Source organism: Haliotis rufescens, unplaced genomic scaffold (assembly GCF_023055435.1).
Source record: "Haliotis rufescens isolate VD_foot unplaced genomic scaffold, xgHalRufe1.0.p SCAF_7, whole genome shotgun sequence".
NCBI lineage: Eukaryota > Metazoa > Mollusca > Gastropoda > Lepetellida > Haliotidae > Haliotis > Haliotis rufescens.
This window is the reverse complement of record NW_025964361.1, coordinates 54,865,088-54,879,264: the sequence shown is the minus strand read 5'-3', so window position 1 is coordinate 54,879,264 and position 14,177 is coordinate 54,865,088. Positions and strand designations below refer to the sequence as shown.

The 14,177-nt window shown below is 42.1% G+C and overlaps 1 protein-coding gene across 7 annotated transcripts in view; it reads right to left on the bottom strand.

The window, feature by feature from the left end:
* Positions 1-14,177, bottom strand: part of LOC124133716 — a 110,379-nt gene that overhangs the window by 35,353 nt on the left and 60,849 nt on the right. For all 7 annotated transcript variants that reach the window (XM_046498200.2, XM_046498204.2, XM_046498201.2 and 4 more), the window contains one exon: positions 2,218-2,377. In XM_046498200.2, coding sequence (XP_046354156.1) covers positions 2,218-2,377 — 160 coding nt within the window. The remainder of the gene's footprint in view (positions 1-2,217; positions 2,378-14,177) is intronic.

Sequence of the window (14,177 nt, the reverse complement as noted above, 5' to 3'; positions counted from 1 at the left end):
AGCCCGAAGTGATGCAGGTCTCAGACGTTTACCACTTCGGTGATAAACCCACGAGCACTGGTTATGGTGCTGACAAACCTAGAAGCATAATTGGGGCGAACCGGGATTCGAACCCACGATCATAGGTTTCTGGCGTGCCCAAGGGACGCAACTCTGCACTTCAAATATGATAGAGTTTGGAAATGTCAACACAGCATAAAAGGTTCGTCGACTGCACTGCACTCAAAGTGGAAGGAACACGAGAACTATTATTCATATGACCTTTCGTGTAAGTATTCGGTGACCCTGACCATTTGTCGAATTGACAAAGGTCAAGGTCAATTATATTCCCCGGAGTCCTGCGAGCAGGAAGGATTATTTGAAAACTATTATCAAATGTGGTATCATTTTACAGCTTGTCCCGTGTTCTCTAAGAGTTGAAAGTACAGGAAAGACCCAGGCCTTAGAGTCTGTGACTTCAAGGAGCCGGAATGTGTGCTAATTTGTTCAGAAATAAAATAAATATTTATAACCAAAAAAACAAATCGCGAATTTGAAATCATGTCCGCATAGATTTCCATGTAAGATGACCAACCTGGAATAAAAATTCGAACATACCTTTTTGAGAAAAATCTATACAATGTTAGCTCCTAAAATAGCAGCGTAATTATAGTGAAAGGATCATTCGACAGTAGCAAGTTTAACTGTTTCCGATATTTATGTTCATGTGGCCATAAGGTGGAAATAAAGCGGGCCAAACATTTTGTTGCTCTCATTCGAACAGAGGCACACCGGCACTTATCGATATTCGCTGAAGGAGAAGTACATATTTATACGGTTAATGGCTGGTTTAGGGTCTTTGTGGCAATTTGAGACCAGTTTAACAAATTCTATCCACATGCGGAAAAAATGGACTCCTTTCTACAAATATCAGTGAAACGCATGAAGGCTGCGCGTACGAACAGTGGAACCAGTTACATGTCCTTTGAAGACTTGAACCTCAAATCCTTGTTAACAAGCTCCTCGCAGCGACACCCTGCTCTCTTCACTTTCTACACAGCAGCATGATAAAACCGGAAGGGGCAATGTGCCGAGTTAGTGAGTGAGTTGGGTTTGACGCTGCTTTGGGCAGTGATTCAGTTATATCACGACGTTTCGGTTTAGTATCTAGATAGCGGCATATATTGAAGTCATGGTATCATTAAAACAGGATTGAATCAAGGATTCCCACTTTTTGTCTTATTATTTCAATGTCATCAATCAAAGAACTTACAAAAACGGAACTGACATCCCAAAAGTCACCAGGCTGTCATCCTCAGCTTAGTACAGATAGTGAGCGTTACAATGTGTGCGCAAGTACGGCTATAGCTGAGGATAATACTCGGACTTTACGACCAGCGAATCCTGGCACTTCTAAGGTAGACAAGGCATGACAACGTGTGGATTAAGCACGTCCTTCACATATTCAGAAATGGAGCCCTGGACATGTGGATATGTCTACATGTGTGTGAGAGTTAAGATGTATCGAAAATGAGTGTCATTTCTCATTTGCCTCCAGTACGACACTGCCCGTCGTTAATATAGCACAGCCACCTGCCTGGCTCCCTACCCGGGGGCCCTGGCTGTACAGACACACGCTGTACATGACGCAACCTTATAAATGTATGTATGCCGAACATTCAAACTTAAACAGTATACAAAGAATTAAATTATCATCTATATATCACCCACCATAATTGTAATGTATTGAACGAATGAACGAACGAACGATTAGATGGATGGATGGATGGATGGATGATCAAACGATCTGATGAAAAATTGACCGAACGAACGAACGATTGAATGGACGGATGAATGAATGAATGATCGAACGAACAATGAATGAACGAAAGAACAAACGAACGAACAATTGGATGGATGGATGAATGAATGATCGAACAATTGGATGAATAAATGACCGAACGAACAATCAATAAACGTATGAACGAACTAACGATTGGATGAATGGATAGATGGAAGAATGATCGAACAATTGGATGAATAAATGACCGAACGAACAATCCATCAACGAACTAACGATTGGATGAATGATCGAACGATTGGATGACTAAATGACAGAACAAGCAATGAATGGAAGAATGAACGAACGAACGATTGGATGAATAAATGACCAAACGAACGATTGGATGAATAAATGACCGAACGAACAATGAATGAATGAATGAATGAATGACTTACAAAGATGTTGAGTCCCCTGGCGCATCTGTTCTTGGCGGAGGAGTTGAAGACTCTCCGACTGGTGGGGTCGGTGGAGAGATGGCCACACAGCAGGAACAGCGTCCCCAGCACGAACATGGACACCACCACGCCGATCAGCATCAGCTCCACGAACCACAACCTGTAACACGTGATAGCGAAGGTCAAATTACAAGAACGTGTATACATGGGTACCCGTCAGAACGACAGACAGCTGCTATGACTGTGGAACATTTATTTGAGAAATAGTGGAACTAATGAGGCACATATACTGACTTGTTTACTATTTATATCATACCATATCATAAACAGCGAAAAACAGCATATCTGGCTTCAATAGAAGAAGTTGCAACTTGGGTACCCGAGAGGTCCAGGAAGAGCAAATATATTAAAATTAGATGATCAACTCGACATAACACATGCAAGTTTCAAGAAAATAGGCTTGAAACATATGCCTCTATACAATTGTGAGTTAATGGTTGTATACACGGGTACCCGACAGTAATTATGTCAATAGAACATTTACGGTAAAAACAGGATGCAAAAGATAAAAGTTGATTCAGTAACTGTAGAAGGTAGAACAAGAAGTGTCAATAACAGCAGCGTTAGCTCAAAGCAACATCTACAAGTTGGTTAATCGGTGAAGATAGACATGTTAGCAGTATAAACGGGTACCAAGAAGGTACTGCAGGTGAAATGTTAAGCAAGCAATCCTGTCTGCAAAGACAACAGCTGATTAAAGACTAGCAAACAGACTTTTTAAGACAGAGAAATCAGATTTTCCACGAGCAGAATACAATACTTGTGAGTCATTACCACTGCACAAAGTGGATGTTTTTCTCAATGTTCACGTTAAAGCGCTTGCTGCAGCATATCATATCTTTTAACGACGTCAAATATCTCTTCAGATATGTTTTATCCAAACTGATCATCTCTAAAACGAATGTGAGCCGTCAACTCTCTTGTAAGATATGGCATGCCAAACATTAACATTTCCAAAAGGAATATGAATGATCAAATCAGTGTCAAACTGAAGCAAAAATGCAACAACAGAAGATGCTGTGAATCATAAAGCTCCTAATCTGATATAAAACAGAACTGCAAATCGACAAAATAGGATCCAAGGCAGTTCATCAAAAGGATGAAGTATATAACGAGGCTCTGAAGTCCAGCCGTTAGGTGATAGATATGGGGTCAATTGTGCACTATCTGTTATAACCATGAAACTCGACATGATGATAGATTTAGATGCTACAATTATTTCGGGATACGGAGCCAATTTGAAAAAAATCCAATATAGCCGCTATTTTCAAGATGGCCGCGAGACATATGTCTTGTTTTCTTGAAATATTATTGAAATAAGTTATTGATTAAATACTAAACATTTACTTTAAAGATGATTTGTGTTTAAGTTATTTTGATTTAAATTAAAAAGGCAAAATTCTTAAATGTTGAAGACATTGTTTCTAAAACATGCAAATTGTTAGAGGAGGGCTTAAGGTTGTATAATGATTATGTACAAATATGTTATATGACAGAATACATTTCTTTGAATTTAAAATTCAATGCTATAAATATATATGTATTAAAATGTATTTCTATTTTTGTCAATAAACATAACAAAATGTTTCGAGTCCCTGTTGTCACTTGTTAGCATTATGCTATAACTGACCCCGTGGGACTCCCTGACTTAGAGTGACTCCCTCGGGCCCCCGCGATAGCGGAAGGATTAATGGTGTTTCTGCACTAAAAGGCGGCCAGTCAGCCATGACCTTTGCAGTGACGAGAGAACGAGTTTACACAGCAAACCCACCCTCCCATCACCTGTTAGCCTTACATCTAGTCTCTGAAATGAACATATTTTATAGAAAAAACAGTTCTTAAAGTATAGTCATAAAATATAATAAAAAGGAGCCCAGAGACTTTCTTCATTTTCAAATACTACAGTAATCTAGACTTGCCAAACATTATAGACTTGCATGAGCTGTATTGGATATAGTTGTTTCAGTGTCTGTATGACAGACTAGTCATCTGTGAACAGAGCATTGTCCCACAAAGTGATCTTAGCCTTCGACTATCGATAGGCTTTGTTACAGTATGGAATTGAGTGAGTGAGTTGGGTCTAATGCCGCTTTTAACAGTATTCCAGTCATATCGCCGCGTGTCAGCTTAATGTGGGGGGAAAGCCCGAAGTGATGCAGTTCTCAGACGTTTACCACTTCGGTGAAACCCACGAGCACGGGTATGGTGCTGACAAACCTAGAAACATAATCGGGGCGAACCGGGATTCGAATCAACAATCATAGGTTTCTGGCGTGCCAAGGGACGGAACTCTGCACAGCGAATCGCGGCGCCTTAGACGACTGGGCCACCCATGCCCCCTGTTACAGTATGGAAGTTAAGACAGTCGTAGTACTTCTACTGCCTTGACACACGTGGCCCAGTTAAGGCAAGTAGGGACAGTAGGGAGCCAAGTGTCAAAATGGTTCGCTCGTCACGCTAAAGACCCCGAGTTCGATCTACTTCCTACATGGGTTAAATATATGAAGATCACAGTTGGTCACCGCCGTCGTGGCTTGTAACATATGGCAAACCACGCTCTACCATTCACGTGAGAGTCTTCCCTGATTCTCCAGGGCCATTATGGTCATCCAACCCCAATTTAAGTCGACTCGGACATATCGAGGCCTCGTACAGGATACAAGGTCACGCTGATTGTCCCTCGATTTGTGCCGAGTACCGGGTCGTGGAGACGGCACGAAGGTCAAGGCCACACAACACTCAGGTCGGTTTTAGGTTGGAGTGGTGACTCTCCTCCAAAAGACAACCAATTTCAGCAAAACAAATATGCGATTTGCCCAAACAGGAAAAAACATCATGTCTGGCTTCAACGATAACATTTTTTTTCTACTTGAAAACCAATCATCTACAGTGAGTGCAGAATTCCCTATATTAACGATTGTCTTGGAAATGCGATTGCTGTGGGCAAGTAGGCGGTGAGCAAATGCTGAAAAATAAGACTGACTGTCAAGACTGACGATGCATTACTCCAAGGAAATTCTTTGCACTGACAGTAAAACTAAAGAAATATTTGCTTCATTTTGTACCCAACTGTTTTCATTCATTTTACCACAGGGTAGAGATTTCTGGAATGCTTAACACTGATCCTCCCAAAGAGGATAGTTAGTATAAAAAGCTCATATCTTATTTAGGAAACTAATTAATCATTAGATGTTTACACTGAGACTCGAGAGCAGCATATAATGCTTCCTTAAATATTAATCTGGATGTCAACATCGTCGACATGGGCGGTACGATAAAATAGACAGCCTGGAAAAGATGTCGAGATTGCGAAGTGGCGCTAACGTCAGTTCCCTATAGACCAGATATAGAAGATTGCGATGAACAAAGGCTTATTGAGAGTGGGAACCATTGTAGAGCTGACAGATGTGTGGTTATTGTCAAATGAAATAGCATCGCATTACTGCCATTTGAAAATACTACTATGCCATGACAATTCGAAGTTGTTACAGCGACTAAGTCAGATTTACCGCAGCTTTGGAGAGTGTTTCAGATATATTATAGCGTGCCAGCTTTCTGGGGGAGGAACATCTAAGTGATGCAGGTCATTGACCTTTACGGCTGGGTGCTGACAGACCAAGGCTCACATTCGAGGCAAATTTGGAATTCTAACCAAAGATCTGCGGATCCTCACACATCTAAGGGACGCAACTCTGCACAGCGAATTACTATGCCTACACACCTGGGTTGTCGGTGGCTCCTGTTGTAGTAGTAGTAGTTTGTTTGATTGTTGTTTAACGCAATATTCTAGCTATATGACGGCGGTCTGTAAATAATTGAGTCTGGATCAGACAATACAGTGATTGACATCATGAGCATCGGTCCACGCAATTGGGATCGATCACATGCATCTTCAGTCAAGTCAGCGTCAGTGTGAATGCTGTATAACGCCGAATTCAGCAATACACAGAACGGCGCCCTGGAAATAACCGTATCTGCATCAGACAAACAAATGAGTGAAAGCATGAGCATCTTCCAGCCCGAACACACAGAGCCTTACATCATCGAGGCTAGACCAGACAATCCAGTGATTCACATCGAGAGCATCGATCCTCGCCGTCCGAACACGCCGAGACGGACTCCGCCAAGACTGAGTCTTACATATTCAAGACTGGACCAGACAATCCAATGATTTACATCATGATCATCGATTTACGCAACAGGGATAAGATGGCGCTAGCAACCAAATCAGCGAGCCTGACGACCCGATCTCGCCTGTCGCCTGCAGCATGGGGGAGATATTCACTGCGTGTGCTGCCGACAGTTTTTCATCATAGATAAGCTCGAGACCCATCGTGGAATGACATCAAAGAAATCATCTATAACAGGATCTGACATCGTCCATTAATAAAGCACGCAGCCGATAATTCCACGTGAATACTTAATACCACGTGAATACCTAATACCAGCAATGCCAACGGCGCGTTACCTAATGGTTTATTTACCGACAGTGCCAGCCAATTATCTTCCTCGTCGTATGATATTATCGACGCAAGAACGTATATACATGGTTAATACAGTGCCATACCACATGCACGTCGCATATATCAGATGTAAATTGCAGATATTGTTGAAATATATTTTATTTAGCAAAGACAAATGATGCCCTCTGTCATTAGATATACCGCATCAATCTCAAGGTTGGCTAAATCGGAAACCGAAATAATGCCCTTTCTCACGCCCCTCACAATATCGTGTCAGGGTTGGATAAGCACGGTGATGGGCGCTTCCATAGAAAGAAGGTTTAAAGAAATTTGAAGATAAATGGCGTTGATCATGCTAGTCACTTACACATGTGATAATGAGTAATGCATTCCAAGTTGATGTTACCATACTTTGTTATGCAATGCGACTGTCGGTCAGAACTCAACTGTACATAATTACGACATTGACATTCTTCGTGCATGCGCAATAGCAGAGGTGGTACGCATTCGTCACCACTCGCCCCTTTCCGTAACCTGCAAGAAGACTCGTCCCCTTTATCGATGAATGTTGTGTGCGAAAATACGCCAAACCAATCAGAATCCGCGTATGATTTCAAGTCCTTCGTCAAAGAATCCCTCAGAAACAATGTTTGATTTTACATAAGTCTTGCATCAAAATATATACCCAAGACACAGTTAAATGTGTTCAAGCATACTGTATAATTCCGCACGTCCCGATGTGCTTTAAATTGTATCTGAAATATTTATAATATATGGGGAAATGTATGTGAACCATTACGCAACGAGTTGACAATTGTTTTAGGTATGCCCGTTTGCGCTAAGACGGAACCCGGTCGCAAAAGTGGTCACGAGAGGGGCACGAGTCGCTTTTCCGCTTGTCCCGGAATAACACGAGTTAGTCACGAATGACGCAAAAGAGCCGTCTTGCGGCAGATGGACATCGCATACCGATATAAATCACAACAGCAGAATTAAATGCAAGCTTTATAGTTTATGTTACGAGTGTATCACCATATAGACCACACGCATGAGTATGTAAGTAATATACAACGCAATAGTTCACTTAAATGTACCTCTGCTCCTTCACCACCGCAATCGACAAATGAGGAATAAATATAGAACGGTATTTCTGTACCATCCCTCCAAGTGAGCTTATTCATAATGACAGGTTGTCAATGACTGGTGTTTCATTTCAGCAAATCACCAACAATTAGATCAATCCTTTGTCTAGAAACGGTATGTCGTGTCAGTCTTTCCGTCAGTACTGAACTATCACAGACTATAATAGCCAGTTTGATGTATTAAGGAAATGCTTGAAATGCCACGGACATGCGGTAATATGATAATGCTATCTGGTCTGTGTTAGAGCCCCAGTTGGCATTCTGAGCAAGAATATCCCCAATCTCCCATGCATGATGCAAGAATTGACATCAGGGTAGATCGTCTGGTCAAAACGTGCGTCCTGTCTGAAAGGGTATCGTCGTTATTAGATCGTTGTAACTTCATTGGTTCTCTTGATTTAGATTTAATTATTTACAGGCTGTGTTATAGTTATATGTTATCTGCGGCGTCAAACAATATGCAACCATTCACTGAATCGTGCAAAATAGTTAGGATATGTTAATGAACTGAAGATCAATAGCGTTCACGGAGCGAGCAGTGCCCAGAACTTGAACGTACACCAATATACTGCATGATCAATTTTCTGCAGCCATGCGATGACCCACTATATAAACTTCAGTACTATGAATAGGAAGCGTTACATTTTTCATCCCTCGAAATGAAAACATAATGGAAATATTTCGCGCTATCTGGGAACTCTATACTTTGAGCAGAGCCGCCAGCTCATGTATATTTCATTTGACATATTCTGCAAAAACAGATCGATGCGAACCTGAAGTGCAGCCGATAGATCCACGGAGTGCAATACCCTGAGCTAAGCCCTCGATCGGATGGTTGCGCGTGTTTAACTACATCAGCTGATCGTTGTGGTACTTATTGTACGAATCAATTAACATGAATCAATTGCGCCCTGAACAACTGCGGTGTAAAACGGGTTTAAAACCAGACAGGAATATGTATCGATTTGGAAGGATATTTACAGTTCCGGGTAATTTGGGCCCTAACTACCTGTGTAATCTTTAAAAGCCAGGAGGAAGTATAACCATAAACGACTACTATTTAGCAAGAAACGTTCTTTATTGCCTCAGATTATCATACACTGTGACCTGCATCGCTAACTTCCGGTTACCCAGCATCTATTAAGTCCGGCGTACCCGGAAGTACACCTAAGACTAGGCGCCGTCCCCCTCACGGTTTTGGCGCAAAGGTTGTAACTTGTATACTTTAACACTGATTTTGAACGTAGCGCTAAGACCGTTTTGTTGTATTGGCCTATGTACCTAAATATGCAATCCGATCTGAGCTCTACGACTTTCGCAATGGGTTAACGTCAGACTTAGTGCTGAGGCCGCTTCGTGAACCGGTACGGTTACATTTCTCGGCGTGTTTGGGAAGAGTTCTTTCCGAGGATGCCATGAGATGAAATATTACCCAAATCCGCATCCGGCCAGACTAAACGATATGCAACAAGAGACTGCTTCATAGTTGTTGTTTTTCAAATCATCAAATTCGATGTTAACAACACTCCCGGGTCGAACGAATGTGTATAAAACTGGTTTCAGCCAAGCTGAACGATGTGCGGCGCCACACACGAGTCTCATATCATTCAGTAATTAGAATTCTTGATAAATGAACAACCTTCCTGGCGTCCAGCCACGTATGCTACCGCCGAGCAATAAGTAGGGGGTGAAATTTGGTGGTCACGGGGCTGGGGGATAAAAGGACGCTTCATCAAGGTCATCAGAGGCTTGAGAGGGGATGGTGGAGGGTTTACACCACCCTTTAATTACCAGTATCACCGCCCCACTGTGGGAAGGCTGGGATTTTCCGGTATTGGGATATCTTGGACTGCTGTGATCTGAGATTGGCATCTTAGATTTGCGTCTGAGAGTTCAGGCGACCGGCTTATATTTGTAGTATTGGCCCTCGTTGACCTTTGAAGAGGCGAGACTGCGGTTTCTATTTGCCGGAATGCATAATAGAACCATTTATTTACTATAAACTGGGTCCGTCCATTGACTTCCATCACAGGTTGACAAGCCTGTCTCCCAGACCCTTGAGAATATAGTAGAAAATCCAACTCAAGTCTAGAATGATTCGGCGAGTCTAGATTGCCTCGGTTGTGAAATTAAGCATTATTCTGGGCTCCATTTGGATTTAAAGATTAAAGATTAAACTTTTAGATGGGACTAAATGATAATCTACAGGTTGGCCAATATTTTGCTATTCTCCATCTTTAACCAAATCTGGAACAAGCTCCTCGCTTCGAGGCCTTTGGGAGAGGGTTGCGTTTCATGCCATATTTCAGTCACATCACGTGATGTCAGCCAAATGTTGGAAGAGAGCTAAAGGTAACGCTGGTCGTAGACGTCTGCCACTTTGGTGCAAATATAAAACGTTAACGACAGAGAATAACCAGTCTCGATTATCAACCGAAACAGATTCCACTGGGCGAACATCAATGACACCAGGTGTTCGCGAGCACGGGTATGATGCTGACACGATCTGCAGATCCTGGTATGGGTTAAGGGTCGTAACTCTGCACAGTACCTCCGCACAACCGAGCATCAGGTAACTTACTGTAGTAGGTTCATTCCTCATTTACTAGTTGATTCAGATACGTGCGATTCATTACAAGTGTAATACGTCTGGAGAAGCTCGCTTCTTGACGTTGTGAACTAGTTCAAACACAGCCCTAGCCAGCAAGAGGAGAAGTGTCTGCACCTCACCACAAATATATACATCCACTTAATCTTAAAAAAAATTCTCAAAGGGTCATACTCTCTGGTAAACGAAATATGTATTCCGTCAATGAAAAGTAAACATAAATAAACACAGCCAGCAGTGACTATCTCAAATCTCAGCCAATCAGAGGCAGCCACGTCATACTAACCTGCACGCGGCACAAACACGCGTTGTTTGGGTAAAAGCAATAGGCCGCAGTGAGGTAAGCGTTATAAAGGGCAGACACTAGCAACAGGCTCCTCTCAACCGAAGTTGTGTTATGCACAGTATATTTAGCAATACACCCAACACGCATCAAAACGTCATCTCGGTGTAACTTAATACATTATATAACACATTAAACAAAGATGTAAATTAGGAAGTACCTGTGTGCACAATATATGGTACCGATATATGGTCTCTGGTGTTAGGAATGATGTGAGATACCCATTTCTGGTGTTCCCCGCCGTGAACGGTGATATTGCTGCAATATTGCTAAAAGTGGTATAAAGCTATATTCACTCCATTATTCAACGCGGTGTTAAACCACACACGCACTGTAAAATTGATACAGATATCTGACAATATATTATTCACAAATTCAGCTAAAACTTCCATTAAAAAACCTCCTCAAAACCCCAAGCTTTGGTTGGTTGGTTTGTTGTTTTACGCCGCACTCAGCAATATTCCAGCTATATGATGGCGGTTTGTAAATAATCGAGTCTCGACCAGACAATCCAGTGATTGATATCATGAGCATCGATCCACGTAATTGGGATCGATGATATGCATCGTCAACCAAGTCAGCGAGCCTGACCACCCGATTCCGTAAGTCGCCTCTTACGACAAGCGGAGTCGCCTTTTACGGCAAGAATGGGTTGCTGAAGACCTATTTTACCCGGATCTTAACGGGATCCAGCATGACTGATAAGCAATGTTACACTCATTCAACCAAACCAAGTGTTCACTGACAAAACAGGAAGGTGCAAGAATTCACCACAGCCCCACACGCACAGTAGACATCGATACCGTGGAAAACATCGAAAGCTTTGACGATCTTCTTCTGAAAACATTTCCCAATTTATGTCGAGTATCAAGTTATTGATGACCTACCCTTCACTAGTCTAAAATAACAGAAAAAAACATACATAACTGCCGACTTTACGTTATCTCCTAGATATATTTCTTCTTAAGCTCATTCTCAAGACGGTTAACTTTCCAACAAAACATACAATACAGTAAAGTACGGTTATATCGAACTCAAAGGGACTACTAATTTTAGTTCGTTATAACCGTAGTTCGTTATAAGCATATATACAGCATAATACAGCTAATTATCGGGACCAAAAAAGTAGTTCGTTATATCCGTCAGTTCGTTATAAGCGTGTTCGTTATAACCGTAGTTTACTGTATGCCCACTTCCATTCATCTTCCCGAGGCAAGAGAGTTAACTGACAATCAAAGTCCAGTTTCCACCCTTGCCGAACTAGGCTGGTATTATGGAGTTACATTTTGGCTGGACTAACTTTAACTACCTAACTTAAGTCCAATCAAAATCGCGCACCAAAATCAAAATCCGGTTCGTAAACTGTCGTGCAGGTTGCGATCGATTGCAGGATTTGCAAAGCATGTGCACCGCCAACTCGTTGTCAGCAGATATTTTCCAAATCTTTAATCAAGGTGCTCACGTGATTTGATGCATTTCGCGATGTAAGACCCGTTTTATCATAATATAGATCTTGATTATCGAGCAGATCGTCCTGACTGGACGCCACCATTTTGTGTGAAGCAAACGCAAGTGATACGAGAGGTGAAATCCGATTGGTCCATAGGAGGGGCATAGAAGGGACATAACTGTTAATACCCAATGGTGGCGTTACGATCGAGCCCAGTAATTCCAGCCTGGTTCGGCAAGGGCGGAAACTGGACTTTTAAAGTCAGTTAACTCTCAGTTAACTTCCATTTGAAAAACGAGCACTCCTGTTAACTGAATATTATCGACAATGCCATGACAGTTTAACTGCAGCAAAATGAAAGAATTGGGTGGTCCTTAACTTTTATTGAACAGTATATATCGGACAACGCTCCTTATGATAAAGAAGTATTTTTGATATTTTGTTTACTTCTTTGTTGTTTAACGCCGCACTCTGCAATATTCCAGCTATATGACGGCAGCCTGTAAATATCCGACCCTGAACCAGATCTACGCAATTGGGATACGATGGCGCGCATCAACCAAGCAAGCCCGACCGGCGGATCGCCTCTTCTGACATGCATGAGTTGCTGAAGACCAATTCTAACCCGTATCTTCACGGGAGTTTTAGAAATGGACTCAAGTCAGAATTTCTTTTGAAGCACACATTACCAAATTATAATAACAGCTACTCAGATAAGCCCCGGTGAACAACTGAATAAATAAATCAATTGGCTAAAATCAGAATTCGTTTCTTTTATAACATTCAGAAAATCAAAATGGCAGACATGACACGATTCGCCGAACACCTGAAACAAAGAAAGCAGGCTAACTTTCACGTGATCCTGCCGCGCAAATAAAAACGCCAAGTTATAAGCAATGCCCTTTAAATTTGGAGAGCGTATTCCCACATCGGCCTTTTCACCATTCCGGTTGAATATTCAGCAATCACGATAAGTCTAGCGCTTCTGAGTACAAAGGAAGTGGCTTCGGCACCAGCCTGCAGATTCCCCGAAGATTCACTGAGCCAAAATCGTTTGTCGCCTACAGAAGTTTTCAAGCGCACAAAAGAGAGCATTAAAAATGGTCGTCTATTCAAGAAAATTGGCTGGCGGGGTACCTTCTTCAATATGTAGGGAGCATCAATATTGATTGCGCACCCTTGGGGCAGTGAGAACCCCAGTTCGAGATACTGTATCCCCTTCAGTGCGGTTCATCGATAATGCGAGCAGAACCAAGTCCAGGTTCAGGTCTGGAGTAGGAGTCTGTCAATACTCTACATGCGTTGGGTAACCTAATCATGTGGATCATTACCCCAATGGCCAGTGACCATTTTCACAGAACCTTATACAGTAAAACGTTGTACTACAGGCGTATATAATTACCTGTATTGATTGAATATGCACGTATTCAGTAATTAATTCAGAGAAACCTATCCATTACACGGTGTTAATATAAACAGGATCCAACAAATGCTGTATAAATTCGCCGTGCACACGTTGGGAATTAAAGGCGAACTGGTTCCCGAGCATTAGGTTTAGGAAACCCTGATTGGCCTGGTTATATTTCGGCGATTTGTATTTGTCCGTGTATTACAACCCAGTGGCTGACAGCATGAGCAACTCTCAGCACCATCGGGGTAAGATTGTACACAATCAGTGAGGTTACACATGGAACCACCCGATCCTCGTTATAGTCGGCTTTTCGCGATATATATTGGATACTGTGGTCCTATTCTGCGACTACGGGCGTGTGGATGAGGCCGCCTTTAATATGTCAGGAGAGTGTATGTCTCTCGTCACCAGTTAGATGAAGTGGTTGGCAGATCTTCGATATTCCATTGACTGCAGTTTCATTCAGCCCATTCATATCATGGG